Below are 16,596 nucleotides of genomic sequence, written 5' to 3'. Positions count from 1 at the left end.
AGAGAATCTAAACTGTTCACTCCCCCAAGTGCATTTGTTCCAGAAAAGCTCATCTTGCAACATGGCACTCAGCGGGGGCCAGGCCACCCACAAGCAAGAGACAGAGAAACCTGAGTTGTTTAGACAGAGAGAGAGCGAGAGCGAGAGCGAGAGAGAGAGAGCGCGAGAGAGAGAGCGCGAGTGCTTGCATCCACTGATCCACTCCCCAAATGGCTGTAATGGCCAGGGCTGGGTCAGGCTGAAGCCAGGAGCCTGGAGCTCCATCTGGGTCTCCCACAGGGGTGCAGAGGCCTAAGCACTTTAGCCATCTTCCTCTGCTTTCCCAAGTGCATTAGCAGGGAGCTGGATTGGAAGAAGTGAAGTAGCCGGGACTCGAACCAGTGCCCATATGGGATGGTGGCATCACAGGTGGTGACTTAGCCTGCTACGCCACAGCACCGGCCCCCGAGGCTGAGTTTTGCACATCCTGAGTGTGGAGGTAGCCCACGAACAGGAAGGGCCCTCCTGTTCCCCTGACCCTTGTCATAAAAGCCCTGGCAAGGGACTGGCTCTGTGGCGCAGTGGGTTGGTTGCCACCTGTGACGCCGCCATCCCACATGGGCACCAGTTCCATTCCTGGCTGCTCCTCTTCTGATCCAGCTCCCTGCTAATGCGCCTGGGAAAGCAGCAGAGGATGGCCCTGAACCCATATGAGAGACCCAGAAGAAGCTCTTGGCTTCTGGCTTCGATCTGACCCAGCCCTGGCTGCTGTGGTCATTTGGGGAGTGAACTAAGAGATGGAAGATCTCTCGCCCTCTCTCTCTCTTTTCTCTCTCTTTAATGCTGACTTAAAAAAAAAAAACTTAAAGAAAGAAAGAAAGACAGAACTCTAGAGAGGAAATTGAATGGGAAAATGTACGCCAGGGCTGGGCCACCCCCCCACCTGCTTGGCCTCTCTGGGCTTCAAAGCAACCGGGCTTGGGGTGGGTACTGGGGGCTCAAAGTCCCTTCTCCAGGACTCCAGGAGAGTTGAAGCCAACTGAGCCCCTGAGCCTTTCCCCAGAAGTCTGGGGCTCCAGGAGAGAGAGAGAGAGAGAGAGAGAGAGAGAGAGAGCGAGGAGAGAGCGAGAGAGAGAGTGCCTCAGATGGGGAAACAGGCCAGGAGAGGGGCTGAGCACCCCCCCCCCCCGGCTGCCGCCCTCTCTGCCTAGGAGGAGGGGCCCTGGGTGCGCTGGGTGTGCACCCATGTCAGGGGGCCCAGCCCAGACGCCCAGCTGGCAGACCAATGAGAACCCCTCCATGAAAGACGGCATTTCCTTCCTCAAGGCTTCAAAAACCATGGGCCAGGCGGGCAGGAGGGTGTCCGGCCTCGGAGCAGGGAGCCCAGCATCTGGTGAGTCTCGGGAGGGGGGAGGCCCGCTCCTCGCCACCCCCTGGGGGGCTCCTTGCCCTCTCCCCAGCTCCCCTTTCTCTCAGTCTCACCCTCCAGGGCTGAGACAGGACCAAGGAATGAGGTTGCCAAGGGGCTATGGGGGCCCCAAGGGGCTCCGGAACTGAGCAGCTTCCCCAGGGAGGAAGTCCCGGCCCAAGAAGGGAGAATACAGATAAGGCCATCGCAGGCACAGCCAGGGAGACGGCAGGGGCAGAGACCAGGGGGCTGGAATGGCAAAGCCCTGCCCTGCCCTGCCCCGCCCCACTGCACAGTGCAGGTGTTCTGAGTCATAGCCATGGGGGAAACTGAGGCCCGCAGGAGCAGAGGCGGCCTGGCTGTGCCATGGGGTCCGTGAGTCTCCGGGGGGAGCCCGGCCCGGCTGCTGTGTCCCAGCCCAGGGCACTGCACCTGCTCAGCTGGTATAGCGGTCTCTGCCTTTGCCTCATCTGAGAGAAAGAGGAAACGGAAAACAGGCTGATGGACCTGGGGGTGGGGGTGGGGTGATAGGGAGGCTGGGGCGGGGCGGGGGGGTGGGGTGGGGGGGCTTGAGCAAGCCAGACTTGCACAGGGCGACCAGCTGTCCAGAGACACCCAGGGGTATTCGGCAAAGAAGCCCCGCCCTGCCCGCCAGTCCCGCCTGGTCACCAGACTGTTGGATGCAGTGAAGTGAGGCGGGGCTGGGCTGGGGGGCACCCGGACCTCAGCTTTGCCTGAAGATGGCCGTCCTGGGCTGCCTCTGCCTGGACTTTTAATTTTTAAATTAAAAAACAGGTTATTTTTATCTTCATTTCTTTGAAAGGCAGAGCGACAGAGAGAGAGAGAGAGAGAGAGAGAGAGAGAGAGAGAGACTGAAATTCTTCTATCTGCCGGTTCCCTCCCCGAATGCCCGTAGTAGCTAAGGGGCCAGGGCCGGGGCCAGGCCAGAGCTGGGAGTCAGGAGCCCCATCCGGGTCTCCCACGTGAGTGGCAGGGATCCAAGCGCTTGGGCCATCTTTCGGGGCTTTGTATTGGAAGCCGAGCGGCTGACGCGTAAACCGGCACCCCCTTGCACTGCACAGTCTTCCAATGCGAGGCCCCGCCCCCCTGGCGAGGGCCATTCATACGGTCGCCAGTATTTCACCTTTGGGCCTTGTGCCCGGGTTCCCAGAACGACAAGTGCTGAATGCAGGGCCCCGGGCCACTGCCCAAAGCTGCGCCGTTTCTGTCCCCACCTGTGGAGCCCGGGGAGTGCCTGTGGGCGTGACCCTCCCCTGCGCAGTGCGCGCGCCCTCCTTGTCTGCCAGCCCGAGAGGCAGCTCGCTGCACCCTCGTGGGACCTGGAGACATGTCTTTTTATTTGGTTTTATTTTTTAACCATATTTATTTACTTGGAAGTCAGAGTTAGAGAGAGAGGGAGACAGAGAGAGAGAGAGAGAGAGGGAGAGAGAGAGGGAGGGAGGGAGACAGAGACAGAGGGAGAGGGAGAGGGCTTCTGTCTGCTGGTTCACTGGCCCCCAAAGCTGCAGTAGTGAGGGCTGAGGTCAGGCTAATGCTAGCAACCTGGAGCTCCATCCTGATGGGAAGTGGAGCAGCCGGGATTCGAACTGGTGCTCATCTAGAATGTCGGCTATGTAGGCGATGGTTTAACCTGCTGGCTCCTTTGTTTGATTTTTAAAATGTGAGTGTTAGGGGCTCAGCGCTGTGGCGTAGAAGGCTAAGCCTCTGCCTGCAGTGCCGACATCCCACATGGGCACTGGTTCAAGTCTCAGCTGCTCCACTTTCCATGCAATTCCCTGCTGATACGCCCGGAACAGCAGCAGCAGGTGGTCCAAGTGCTTGGGCCCCTGCACTCATGTGGGAGACCTGGAAGAAACTCCAGGCTCCTGGCTTCAGCCTGGCACAGCCTTGGCCGTTGTGGTCATTTGGGCAGTGAACCAGCGATGGAAGACCTCATTTCTCTCCTTCTCTCTCTGTATCTCTGCCTTTCAAATAAGTAAATACATCTTTAAAGACAAATGTGTTAATGGCAGGTGTTTGGCTAACTGATTAAGACACCCACATCTCACATGGAAGACGGTTATCTGGGTTTGTTAGCAGAGATGGGGGGTAGGGTCTTGGTTCTTGTCTTCACTCAAGAAGGAATTCAGCTGTGAGACAGAGAGCAGTGGTCAGCAAGGTAGCGAGGGCTATTGGGACAGAACGGATGGGACAGATCCGAGAGACAGATAGCACCCCGTCGCTCAGGTCCCATGGTCAAGTGCCGAAGATGAACCCGGCAGGCCGGGCGGGCGGGCGGCTCACAAGGGAGAGGGGTCCGGTTCTCCACGGCGCTTTCCCCTTCCCCTCTTTCCTGCCCAGCTTTTGCTCCCTAGTGCCCTCCCCTGGTGCCCGCCTTGGAGGAAGGACCCGAGGTTTTATTGTGTTCTCAGGTGCTGAGCCGAGCCCCGGGAGCTTTCCTGGGGGGCGGGGAGGGAGGGCTGAGACTGCCTGGAAAGTTCTCGGGGTCGGGGCAGGACTTTGCCGTGTGTAAGTCCTGGGCTCATAGGCTGATTTCTTTTTTCTTTCAATATTTATTTATTTGAAAGGCAGAGTTACAGAGAGGCAGAGAAAGAGAGGGAGAGAGGGCAAGAGAGAGAGAGAGAGAGAGGTCCTCCATCTGCTGGTTCACTCCCCAGATGGCTGCAATGGCCAGAGCTGGGCCAATCCAAAGCCAGGAGCTTCTTCCAGGTCTCCCACATGAGTGCAGGAGCCCAAAGGCTGGGGCCATCTTCCACTGCTTTCCCAGGCCACAGCAGAGAGCTGGATGGGAAGTGGAGCAGCCGGGACTTGAACTGGCGCCCATATGGGATACCAGCACTGCAGGCGGCGGCTTTACCCACTGCACCACTGCGCTGGCCCCTTGTAGGCGGATTTCTAACTTCCTCCCTGGCAGGTTCAGTTGCTGGCTCTGGCTCAGGTGCTGTCTCCCGGGGATTGCACACTGTGGGAGGCAGCACTGACGGCCCCGTAGCTGGGCCCCTGCCACCCACAGGGGAGACCCTGGCTGGGATTTTCCTGGCTCCTGACTGATGCCTGGCCCGGCTCCAGCTGTTGCAGACATGTAGGAAGTGAGCCAGTAGATGGAAGCTTCTTCTGCTGCTATTAAAAAAAAAAAAAAAAAAAAAAAAAAGCGAGTGTTTCTGCTTTGGAATGTTTATAGATTTTTTGTGACTGAGATTGTGCAAATTCAAGAAGACAAATGAGTCAGGTGGCCGCCCTGTCCTTGAGGCCACAGCGACTGTGACCTCCTCAGGAGGATCAGCGTGGGGGTGGGGGGAGGCAGGTGAGCACACCCAGGGAAACAGCAGAGGCTGGGGCTGGGAAGGCCTCCGCGTGGCGGGGGGGGGCAGGTGGAGGAGGAGCTGGCGGGGGGGGGCGCACATCCAGGGATGCAGCAGGTGTGGCGTTTGGCGCCGTGGCTCATGTTAGCTGTTAGGGTTTTCAGGTTCTTAGAAAGTGAGGAGGCATCTGGTTAGGTTAGCGGGGACGAGCGAGCAGGTGAAGAGAGGCGGGGTTGGGGGTTGAGTCTGCGTGGACCCAGGGCAGGGGGCTGAAGCGAGGCTGCGTTCTGTCTGAGCAGCGGGTAGAGTCCTTTCTTCTCTTCCTTTTTATTTTATTTATTTGAAAGGCGGAGTTACAGAGAGGCAGAGGCAGAGAGAGAGAGGTCTTCCTTCCCTTGGTTCACTTCCCAGGTGGCCGCAACGGCCAGAGCTGGGCCAATCCAAAGCCAGGAGCCAGGAGCTTCTTCCAGGTCTCCCATGCAGGTGCAGGGGCACAAGGTCCTGGGCCAACTTTTACTGCTTTCCCAGGCCACTAGCAGGGAGCTGGATCAGAAGTGGAGCAGCCGGGACTCGAACCGGTGCCCATAAGGGATGCCGGTGTCGCAGGCTGTGGATTAGCCAGCTGCACCACAGGACCAGCCTGCACAGTCCCTTCTTAAGCGGCTCGCTGCGGGAGGTGCCGAGCGTCACGGGCGCCCTGACCAGGTGGGTGGGGGCGTGTAGAGAGGCTCCTTGGTGACGTTTGCAGTGCGCATCTTAGCAGTTTGCAAAGTCCCGGGTGCGAGGCTTCGCATTTTCTGCGCCTGGCTCCATCGGGCTCAAGTTCAGGCTCAGTGACCTAACAGGGTCTATCAGGTCTCAGCGGCTTGGTAGGTTCTCAGCTGAGACATCGCTCGGGACGCCCGCATCCCAAATCTGAGTGCCTGGGTTCGCATCACCCCTTTGCTTCCAAATCCAGCTTTTAAATTTTAATTTAATTTAATATTTTAAATAATAATAATAATAATAAGTATATATGGGCAAAAGCTGCCCTGGCCCCGTCCCTCTCCCCATCCTGGGGAGGTTGCCTTGCCACAATTTCTGGAGCCAGGCCCATGCACGAGCCCACAGGCACACACAGGTCGGGGAGCCAGAGCGGGCGTGTCCCTGGTTGTAGGCCACATGCCGGGTTCTGAGCCGGCTCTTTCTCCTTTACCCTTGACCTTGGAAGTCCTGCCACAGCGCCACATAGACGCCTCCCTCCTCCTTTCTGCGAGCTACCTAGGGGTAGTGATGCGCGTGATTAATTCAGCCGCTCCCCTCTTGCTGGGCACTTGGTGTACTTCCAGCCTCTGTGGGATGCTCACAACAAAACCCAGCGAGCTGTTGGCATGCGGGAAGACCCCAGGAGCCTCAGAGTGCTGGAGCGGACATCTCCACTCTGCCCTGCAGATGTCAGGGAGAGGAGAAGTCTGCTGAGCTCATAGCGGGGAAAGGAGCTGGGGAGGGGGAGGGGAGGCTCTGGGCTGGCGGGGAACCAGCAGTGGCAAAAGCTAGCGTCACAAGTCGCTTGTGGGGTCGGGGTAGTGGCAATGTTCAAAACAGGTGGCCGTCTGCTCCGGTGCCAGGATCTGGGCCAGGGGCCAGGGCTTCCGGCTATGCCTGGCACGAGCCCTTTCGTGCCTTGAGGCCTTGGGGACCTGGAGGACAGGAAGTGGGAAGCTGGCTTGTGGTGCTGTGGGGAGGGCGGTTGAGGTTGGGGGTTTACCAGTGCAAGGATTTCAGACGTTTTACTTTTGATTTCGACTGATTTTCAAACATGTAGAGAAATTGCAAGAGTAATACAAATAATATACATTTTACCTAGATTCTCCAAATTTAGTCTATCATGTGTCTATCCATCTATTCATCCACCTACTCGACCATCCATCCTCCCGGCAGCACCGCCCATCTATCAGATTTTAGGTATCCAGTATCTATCACCCATCCACTCATCCATCATCCGTGCACATCATCCATCCATCCATCAACCCAACTATCAATCATCTGTCCATCCACTCACTTATTTTTTTTAAAAGAGTTATTTCTTTTCTTTTTTTTGACAGGCAGAGTGGACAGTGAGAGAGAGAGACAGAGAGAAAGGTCTTCCTTTGCCGTTGGTTCACCCTCCAATGGCTGCCGCGCTGATCCGATGGCAGGAGCCAGGAGCCAGGTGCTTTTCCTGGTCTCCCATGGGGTGCAGGGCCCAAGCACCTGGGCCATCCTCCACTGCACTCCCTGGCCACAGCAGAGAGCTGGCCTGGAAGAGGGGCAACCGGGACAGAATCCGGCGCCCCAACCGGGACTAGAACCCGGTGTGCCGGCGCCGCTAGGCGGAGGATTAGCCTAGTGAGCCGCGGTGCCGGCCAAGAGTTATTTCTTTGAGAGGCAGAGTTATACAGAGAGGCAGAGGCAGAGACAAAGAGAGAGGTCTTCTATCCACTGGTTCACTCCCCAGATGGCCGCAATGGCTGGAGCTGTGCTGATCCGAATCCAGGAGCCAGGACCTTCTTCTGGGTCTCCCATGTGGATGCAGGGGCCCAAGGAACTGGGCCATCTTCCACTGCTTTCCCAGGCCATAGCAGAGAGCTGGATCAGAAGTGGAGGAGCCGGGATTTGAACCAGTGCCCATATGGAATACCAGCACTGCAGGCAGCTGTTTTACCCGCTACACCACAGCGCCAGCCCCCCATCTATCTATCTGTCTCTCATCTCTCCATCCAGCTCCCTCTCCCTGTCTATCCATGTCTATCATGTTCTTACTGAATAGTTTTGAGGGTCCAGCGTAGGCCCCATGCCCCTCTACCTCTGAACACCCAAGCATCAGTTTCCCAGGAGCGAGCATTGCACCTGCAGGTGCACTGCCCGGGTGTCGGTGTCAGGATACGCTCACTGCTGCTGTCTGGACCGTGCGCTGTGTCCAAGCTTGTCTGGTGTCCCAGTGGCACCCGCTAGAGTGGACTTGCTTTTCCTGCTCCAGCCTCCAGGCCGGGACTCCAGGCTGTCGTGGGCATCCTGGCTCTGTGGTCTCGGCCCTCGGCCCCTCCTCATCCTCATGACATTGGCATTGGAAAAATCAAGTAAAATTTGGATAATTCACCATCTGAAGTTGTATTTCTTTAGTTTCTGAGAAAGAGAGTCAGACAGTACTTCCGTTCTCTGGTTCACTGCTGAAATGCTGGCGATGGCCAGGCTGAGGCCTGGAGCTGGGACCTGCATCCCGTGGGCGGCAGGGGCCCAGGCACTTGGGCCATGTTCTTCTGGTTGTTCTAGGCCATTAGCAGGGAGCTGGGTCGGAAGTGGAGCCGCCAGGACTGGAACCGGCTCCCATAAGGGCTGCAGGTGTTCCAAGTGGCAGCTTCATCCACTGTTCCACAATTGTGTCGGCTCCCAAACGCCCGATTTCTTCCCGTTCCAGAATCTGAAGGGGTTTCCAAAAGTTCGGGGAAAAATGGACCACGAAGATGTTTGTTTTGGTGCTCAAAGCCTTCGAAGTCCATGCGTAAACACTTTCTGAAGACCTTATCAAAAGTTGGCCAATATGGCCGGCGCCGCAGCTCACTAGGCTAATCCTCTGCCTTGCGGCGCCGGCACACCAGGTTCTAGTCCTGGTCGGGGCGCCGGATTCTGTCCCAGTTGCCCCTCTTCCAGGCCAGCTCTCTGCTGTGGCCCGGGAGTGCAGTGGAGGATGGCCCAGGTGCTTGGGCCCTGCACCCCATGGGAGACCAGGAGAAGCACCTGGCTCCTGGCTTCAGATCGGCACAGCACGCCAGCCATAGCAGCCATTTGGGGAGTGAACCAATGGAAAAAGGAAGACCTTTCTCTCTGTCTCTCTCTCACACTGTCCACTCTGCCTATCAAAAAAAAAAAAAAAAAAATCCCCTCACTTTCTTTTCCCTGCCTTCCCACTCCTCCTTCTCTCTTTACTTGAGAGAGACAGAGAGAGAGCGAGCTCTTCTGTCCACTGCTTCACTCCCCAAATGCCCTTGATGGCTGGGACTAGCCCAGGCCAAAGCCAGGAGCCAGGAGCTCCATCCAGGTTTGCCATATGGGTGGCGAGGGTTCCCCCTGTGGCCTCCCAGGGTGCACGCTAGCAGGAGGCTGAAGTCGGGGTTGGGGCCAGACCCTGGGACACGTGGAGGGTGGGCCGGGCACCTGCCCCAAGCACTGTGAGGTTGGAGCGGAGGGCCAGCCCCCCAGCTGCCTGGGCCCTCCGCACCCCCGTTCCCCGGGAGAAGGCGGTGGCCCACAGAGCCTCAGACTCTCCCTGCCTCTGATTCCACGTAGGCGCCCATGGAAAATAGCACGTACGATTACACCAACTATGACTCTTTGGGGACCCTGGACCCCTCCACCCCCGTGGACAACACTGTCAGAAGGCTACGCCCGACCACCATCGTGGCCCTGGTCATCTACATGGCCGTCTTCCTGGTGGGGGTGCCGGGCAATGCCCTGGTGGTCTGGGTGACGGCGCTGGAAGCCAAGCGGACCGTCAACGCCATCTGGTTCCTGAACCTGGCCGTGGCCGACCTCCTGTCCTGCCTGGCGCTGCCCATCTTGTTCGTGTCCATCATCCAGGAGGGTCACTGGCCCTTCGGCAGGGCCGCCTGCAGCGTGCTGCCCTCCCTCATCCTGCTCAACATGTACGCCAGCATCCTGCTGCTGGCCACCATCAGTGCCGACCGCTTCCTGCTGGTGTTCAATCCCATCTGGTGCCAGAACACCCGAGGGGCTGGCTTGGCCTGGCTGGCGTGCTGCGTGGCCTGGGGCTTGGCTTTGCTGCTGACCATCCCCTCCTTCCTGTACCGCAAGGTGCTCCAGGATGATTATCCGCCCAAGACCACATGCGGTGTGGACTACGGGCACGAGGGCGTGCGCGCCGAGAGGGCGGTGGCCATCGTCCGGCTGGTCGTGGGCTTCCTGCTGCCGCTGTTCACGCTCAGCGTCTGCTACACCTTCCTCCTGCTGCGGACCTGGAGCCGCAAGGCCACGCGCTCCACCAAGACGCTCAAGGTGGTGGTGGCCGTGGTGGTCAGCTTCTTCATCTTCTGGCTGCCCTACCAGGTGATGGGCATGATCCTAGCCCTGCTGCACCCTTCCTCCGCCACCTTCCGGTGGGCCATCCGGCTGGACCCCCTGTGCATTGCCCTTGCCTACGTCAACTGCTGCATCAACCCCATCATCTACGTGGTCGCCGGCAAGGGCTTCCAGGGCCAGCTGCGCAAGTCTCTCCCCAGCCTCCTCCGCAACGTGCTGGCGGAGGAATCTGTGATCCAAGGCAGCAAGTCCTTCTCCCGCTCCACAGTGGACACGGTGGCCGACAAGTGCCAAGCGGTGTGAGGGAGGCTCTGGGGCGCCGGCTCCCGTGCTCGCCCTGCCCTTCCGGGTCTCTCTCTGTCTCTCTCTCTCTCTCTGCTTATTTGGACTTAGCTCTTAGAGGCCTTGGTGAACTCATCTCGGTGGCTTCGAATGGAAATTTTGTTACCCAGAAGCAGCGCTCCTGGCTCCGCGGGTTCCCCATGGATGGATTCAACCAACTGTGCGTCAAAAATGTTTGAAAACTGCATCTGGGAGTGGCGCTTGTGGCAGAGGGGTCGGGCTGCTGCTGTGGATGGCGGCATTGCACACCCGAGTGCGGGGTTCGGATCCTGCCTCCGCTTCCGATCCGGCTTCTTACAGATGCACACTCTGGGAGGTGACAGGCGATGATGGCTGGTGTCTTTGGGTCCCTGCCGCCCATGTGGGAGGTCCGGGTGGAGTTCTAGGGTCTTTGGCTTCGGCCTGGCCCAGTCCTGGCTGTTTTGTGCATTTGGAGAGTGAACGGATGGAGGATCTCTCCTTCTCCCTCCCCCCACCCTCTCTGCTTTTCAAATAAATAAATAGCTGCCCATATACAGACTTGCTTTGCTTGTCATTATTCTGTAAAGAATATGGTAACCCAACCCATGCCTTAGCATTCAGTACACATCGGGCACAAGTAACCCAGAGGTGCTGGAACCTGCTGCAGGTGCTTCAAACCGTTGGTGGGGAAGGGAAGGAAGGGCGCTGTTTTCGGGGGACAGCCTGGGTGTGCAGCTGGGTGTGCACGCAAAGGCTAAGGGGTTTCCAGGAAGGCCTTGAGCACCCTGGGGTGCAGGTGCCCACGGGAAACCGGCAGTCAGTCCCCCAGGGACATCGAGGGGCCGCCACTGTGGCCTCTCACAAGTCACTCTTGTGTAGGAGAAGGTGAGAGCACACAGGTCCAAGAGTTGATTAAAAAGAAAAATACGAGGCTAAAGTGTTCCTTTGTTTTCTTTAAAGTATTAAGTAAAATAAAAAATATATGGTTAGGAGGGGCGGGCACTACGGTGCAGCGGGTTAAGCTGTGATGCCGGCATCCCATATGGGCACTGGTTCGAGTCCCGGCTGCTCCACTTCCAAGCCGGCTCCCTGCTGAGGCACCTGGGAAAGCAGTAGAAGATGGCCCAAGTCCTTGGGCCCCTGCGCCCAACGTCTCGTTCATCACGTGGAGGTGACGTTGCAATATTTCTGCTCACTCGTGTGTGTACGTGTGGGCCTGTGGGTTGGCGAGCATTAGCGGGCAGGCCAGCGAGAGGCCTATGTGTGAACCACAGGGTGCCGTGGGCTGGTCCAAGACGGGAGATAAGGCAGCTGGGGCTCGCGCTGCTGTAAGATGGTGAGACCGCAGCCGCCGCGCCTCACCCCGGGGTTCTCTCTCTTCCTGCTTTCGGTTTCTTGTTGGTGGTGAGTGTTTCAGGAGGGAGTGACCGCGTCCACGCTGGTCTCTTGTCGTCATTGCTATTGTTGTTCCTCTCTTGCTGTGCCTAAGGGATTAAGGGGCTATGGCTGGACTTTAGCCCAGGTGTGTGCATCTAGGTCACACCACAGTATACATAGGGTTAAAAGGATCCACAGTTGCAAGCACCCTTTGAGGTACTGGAGCGGTCCTGTAGGCTAAGCTCAGAACAATGACGTCAGTGATCTGCTAATTGGGCCGGTCACTAGGCTAATCCTCCGCCTGCGGTGCCGGCACCCCGGGTTCTAGTCCCGGTCAGGGCACCGGATTCTGTCCCAGTTGCCCCTCTTCCAGGCCAGCTCTCTGCTGTGGCCCGGGAGTGCAGTGGAGGATGGCTCAAGTCCTTGGGCCCTGCACCCCATGGGAGACCAGGAGAAGCACCTGGCTCCTGCCTTCGGATCAGCGCGGTGCGCTGGCCGCAGCGCGCTGGCTGCGGCGGCCATTGAAGGGTGAACCAATGGCAAAAGGAAGACCTTTCTCTCTGTCTCTCTCTCACTGTCCACTCTGCCTGTCAAAAAATTAAAAAAAAAAAAGATAAAAAAAAATGATCTGCTAATTGTGCTACACGGAGGCACCAGCTGTGGTGCCTGCCTCCCGCGTCACAGGACCTGGGTTCGGTTCCTGGCTCTGCTCCTGATTCTGGCTTCTTGCTGATTCGGCCCTTGGGAGGCAGCAGTGGCGGCTCAGGTACCTTGTGGGAGACCTGGTTGGAGTTCTCAGCTCCAAGATTCAGCCCTAGTGCAGCGCACCCTGTTGGGGGGCGCTTGGGGGAGTTTCGGTCTGGTTCCTGTGTCTGCGCACTGCCCTGTTGTATCCTCACGGCCCCTCCAGGTGTGACTCAGATAATGACACTGCCCAAGGGCCGGCTTTGTGGCTTAGTGGGTTCTGGTTCGAGCCCCAGCTGCTCCACTTCTGATCCCGCTCCCCACTAAGGCACCTGGGAAAGCAACAGAAGATGGCCCAAAGGACTTGGGTCCCTGCCACCGACATGGGCCACCCGGATGGAGTTCCAGGCTCCTGGCTTCCAGCGGATGGAAGATCTGTCTCTTCCCCCACTCTCTCTGGAACTTTGCCTTTCAAATAAAGAAATAAATCTTAAAAAAAAAAAAAAAAAAAAGCCATGATCTGAGCACCTGCGTGGGCAGGCTCTGTGCCTGGCTGAGCACCCAAAAGACAAACTTTCCTCCCAGACTTGTGGTCACTGGGGCAGACAGCCCCCCTCGCAGGGAAGGCCTGAGCCCCAGCCTCTCTCTCTTGGGCAGTGGCTCCTGGTCCTCCGAGGAGACCCTGGTCTTGCTGGATGCCCTCCCCCCAACAGCAGCCAGCAGCCTGCACCTGCTCCTCCCCAGCTGGCCTGACCTGCCCCGCAGTCCTCTGCCCCTACTTGGCCTGGGGTTTTCCTCTGCTGTTTTGATTTCTTTCTTTCTTTTTTAAATTTACATTATATTTTAAAGGCAGAGACATGGGAAAGAGAGAGAGAGAGAGATAAAGAGAGGATAGATAGAGCTTGTCCATCCACTGGGCCAGACCGAGACCAGGAGCCCGGAGCCCCACCCCTCGTGCCTGGCAGGGGCTCGGGGACTTGAGCCCTTGCCTGCTGCCTCCCAGGGTGCGCACTGGCAGGAAGCTGGAATCAGAAGCAGAGCCAGGACTTGAACCCACGATACGGAGGGAATGCAGTTGCAGTCATCCTGACTGGTGTCTCGACCACCACTGTCTTCCTCTGCTCTTGAACTTGACTTGTGGAACTCTCTCTTCAACCCACCTCTCTTGCCTGCTCTGGTGACTTCCTTCAACATCTCTGTCACCCCTGTCCCCGTCCCTCCACTCACCACACCCGCCCTGACCTCCACGTCCTTCCCAAGCCTCTTCCTCCCTTGGCGACCCCACCCTGGGGACAGCGCCATCGTCCGCCCAGAGCCTGTCTGCTCCAAGCCCTCTCTCCTCTCCCCCTCGGCTTCTGCCTTGCCTCTCGCTGCTCTCCTGGGCGTTGTTTTTCAAAGACCATTCCTGCGGAGTGTGGCCTCCTCCGGGAGGACCTCCCTGACTTCTCCCCTGCCTTCCGAGCCCCCACCCTGCCTCTCTGTCTTGGTTTGCAGGTGGGGTGCAGGTAGCCGGTCTCTCCAACCTGCCGGTTCTCGGAGACACGGCCATAGAACAGCCTTCCAGGGGCACTTTGGAGGTCGATGCGCGGCGTTCAGGTGGTCTTTCCCAGGCAGCTGCTGTGTGGGCTTGACCAGCTGTGTGCCCAGGGAGGAAGTTGGCCCAAGGCCCAGGTCATTGCCACATCCTTAGCGGAGGAATCTGCTAGGTCAACAAGTTGCAAAGGGGAAGTGGAGGGGGCGGAAATGGATGATGGTTTGGCTGAGTCAGCAGGTGTCCAGGGTGGGGGTGGGGAGAACCTGCACTTCTCTGTCCTCAGCGGCTGCAGCCCTGGGCACCCCCAGGCCTGGGCGGGGCCGGAGCTGCTTGCCCTGCCTCTCCTGCGCCCAGTGCCCACCAGGAGGGCCAGCCCCGCCCCGGCTGACCACACACCTGCCATGTCGTGCTTTCCATCAGGCAAGCAAGAGCCGAGCAAAAAGCAATGGAAAGAACCAGGTTAAAAGTCACCTTTGACGATGTCTTCTGTTTCGCCTGCTATATGTAAGATAGTATCATTTTTTAAATTTACTTGACAGAGTTAGATAGAGAGAGAGAGAGACAGAGAGAAAGGTCTTCCTTCCGTTGGTTCATCCCCCAAATGGCCACTATGGTTGGAGCTACACCGATCTGAAGCCAGGAGCCAGGTGTTTCTCCTGGTCTCCCATGTGGGTGCAGGGCCCAAGCACCTGGGCCATCCTCCACTGCCCTCCCAGGCCACAGCAGAGGGCTGGACTGGAAGAGGAGCAACCGGGACTAGAACCCGGCGCCCATATGGGATGCCAGAGTCGCAGATGGAGGATTAGCCTAGTGTGCCACGGCGCCGGCCCAGATAGTATCATTTCAATATGTGATCCATACTTTAAAAATTCTCAGGTAATTACACATTGTTTTTTTTTTTTTTTTCATACGAGACCTCAAGAATTTGGTAGGAATTTTACATTCACAGAATTTATTTTTTTTAAAGATATATTTTATGTATTTGAAAGGCAGATTTACACAGAGCAGGAGAGACAGAGAGAGAGACACACACAGAGGGGGAGAGAGAGAGAGAGATCGTCCATCCACCGGGTTCACTCCCCAAATGGACACCAGGTCTCCCACGTGAGTGGCAGGGGTCCAAGCACTTGGGTGTGTGCACCTGTTACCGCTGTCTGCTTTCAGGGCACCTCCGCCTCCTTACACAGAGGCCACGCCCACTCCCCACCCCACCAGCCCTGGCAACCACTCATCTGCTTCGTTTCTCTCCAGATTTGCTGAATCCAGCCTGTTTTGGCCTCCAAGCATGGCCATTTTGCAGGGGTTGATTAATAAACTTCTAGCACATTCTCACGCAGGGAGCAGGAAACAGCTGATGAGCTGAGGGCCTGGGGCTCAGGGTCCCCAGGGGAAGGCTGAGGAAGGAGCACCTCTCACTGTTCCCCAGGCTTCTAAGGACAACAGTGACTCTGACCTTGGCCTGTAGTAACCACCAGCCCCTTGGGCAAGAGCCCCCAGCCCCAGGGACAGCCGGAAACAGGGGCCTTGCAGCACCTGCTGTGGTTTGGGCGCACTCCTGGAGGTTCCTGTGCTAACATTCAGCGCCCCCTGCGAGCTGAGAGGAGGTGGAAAGTTAATCCCGCTGTGGGGGTGGGGCAGGGTCTTTTTTAAAAAAATTATTTATTTGAAAGGCAGAGTTACAGAGAGGCAGAGAGAGAGAGAGAGAGGTCTTCTACCCACTGGTTCACTTCCAAATGGCCACAACATCTGGACCTGTGCCTATCCGAAGCCAGGAGCCAAGAGCTTTTTCCGGGTCTCCCACACGGGTACAGGGGCCCAAGCACTTGGGGCATCTCCTGCTGCTTTCCCAGGCCACAGCAGGGAGCTGGCTCAGAAGTGGAGCAGCCGGGACTAGAACCGGCTCCCATATGGGATGCTGGCACTGCAGGCGGCGGCTTTACCCGCTACGCCACAGCGCCGTCCTCAGGAGTGGGGTCTATAGGAGGTTGTGAGTTCACAGAGCACCAGGATGGAGCCCCCAGGAGCAAATCCTGATGGCTTTGCGGGAAGAGGGAGAGAGACCAGGATGCTACACATGCATACACACACACACACAGACGTGCACACCCTCTCCCTCTTTCTCGTCGTCTGACACCCGCCCCGCCTCTGTACCCTATCAGCAATGAGGCCGCCCGCAGCTGGCCTGGCAGCCTTGGCCCAGAACCACGAGCCAACAGGAACCTCTTGTCTTTGTACAGTCGCTCAGCCTCAAGCGTTACAGCCAAGAAGAACAGACTGACGCGGATCTGGGCAGCCGGGGCTCCGAGCTCAGCGGCTGTGCAGGGCGTGTGTGGGGATCTGGCGAGCTGGGGGCAGCGCCGGCCGCCCAGGTCAGAATCCCGGCTGCTCCGCTTCTGGTCCAGCTCCCTGCTGATGCACCTGGGAAGGCAGCGGAAGATGGCCCAGGTGCTCGGGCCCCTGCCACCCGCAAAGGAGACCCTGAGGGAGTTCTGGGTTCCTGCCTTTGGTCTGATCTAGCCCCTGGCCATTGGGGGAGTGAACCTCTCTCTCTCTCTCTCTCTCTTTCTCTCTCTTTTTCTGCTTTTCAAATGAATAAAATAAATCTTTAAAAAAGAGAGAGAGAGAGAGAGAGAGAGAGAGCGCCAATTATCTGATAGGTAGACGCTAGGAGCCCTTTTAGCCCTGGGAAAGTTTGCAGTGAGCATGGCCGGCTATGGCCAGCTCTCGTGCGAACCCCCCCACTCCCCCTCCCCCACCCTGTGTCTTCTGTCTCTGTCAGGGCTCATGATGGGGCCAGTTCCCACACAGGAACCACAGGGCCACCCAGGGAGCAGATGGGAGCCACCCGGGGCACTCTGGAGCGACTTCCTGTGCCACGGTGATGTCAGTCTCTGGACACCCACAGCTGAGATGTTGTGGCCGCAGCTGCCCAG

The 16,596-nt window shown here is 57.8% G+C and overlaps 2 protein-coding genes across 2 annotated transcripts in view; both read left to right on the top strand.

The window, feature by feature from the left end:
* The window catches only part of C5AR2 (complement C5a receptor 2), a 29,695-nt gene that overhangs the window by 2,818 nt on the left and 10,281 nt on the right, over positions 1-16,596 (top strand). Inside the window, exon 3 of the mRNA XM_070062048.1 lies at positions 1,306-1,372. The gene's annotated coding sequence lies outside the window, so the exon portion shown is untranslated. The remainder of the gene's footprint in view (positions 1-1,305; positions 1,373-16,596) is intronic.
* On the top strand, positions 1,312-10,626 carry C5AR1 (complement C5a receptor 1). The gene is made up of 2 exons (XM_017338811.3): positions 1,312-1,372; positions 9,016-10,626. Exon 2 carries the CDS (start codon positions 9,022-9,024, stop codon positions 10,066-10,068), a length of 1,047 nt encoding a protein of 348 aa, XP_017194300.1. The 5' UTR covers positions 1,312-1,372; positions 9,016-9,021; the 3' UTR covers positions 10,069-10,626.

Source organism: Oryctolagus cuniculus, chromosome 18, assembly GCF_964237555.1.
Source record: "Oryctolagus cuniculus chromosome 18, mOryCun1.1, whole genome shotgun sequence".
In the NCBI taxonomy this organism is placed as follows: Eukaryota; Metazoa; Chordata; class Mammalia; order Lagomorpha; family Leporidae; genus Oryctolagus; species Oryctolagus cuniculus.
Note: the sequence above shows the minus strand (reverse complement) of the source record. Positions and strands in the feature narration are given on the sequence as shown.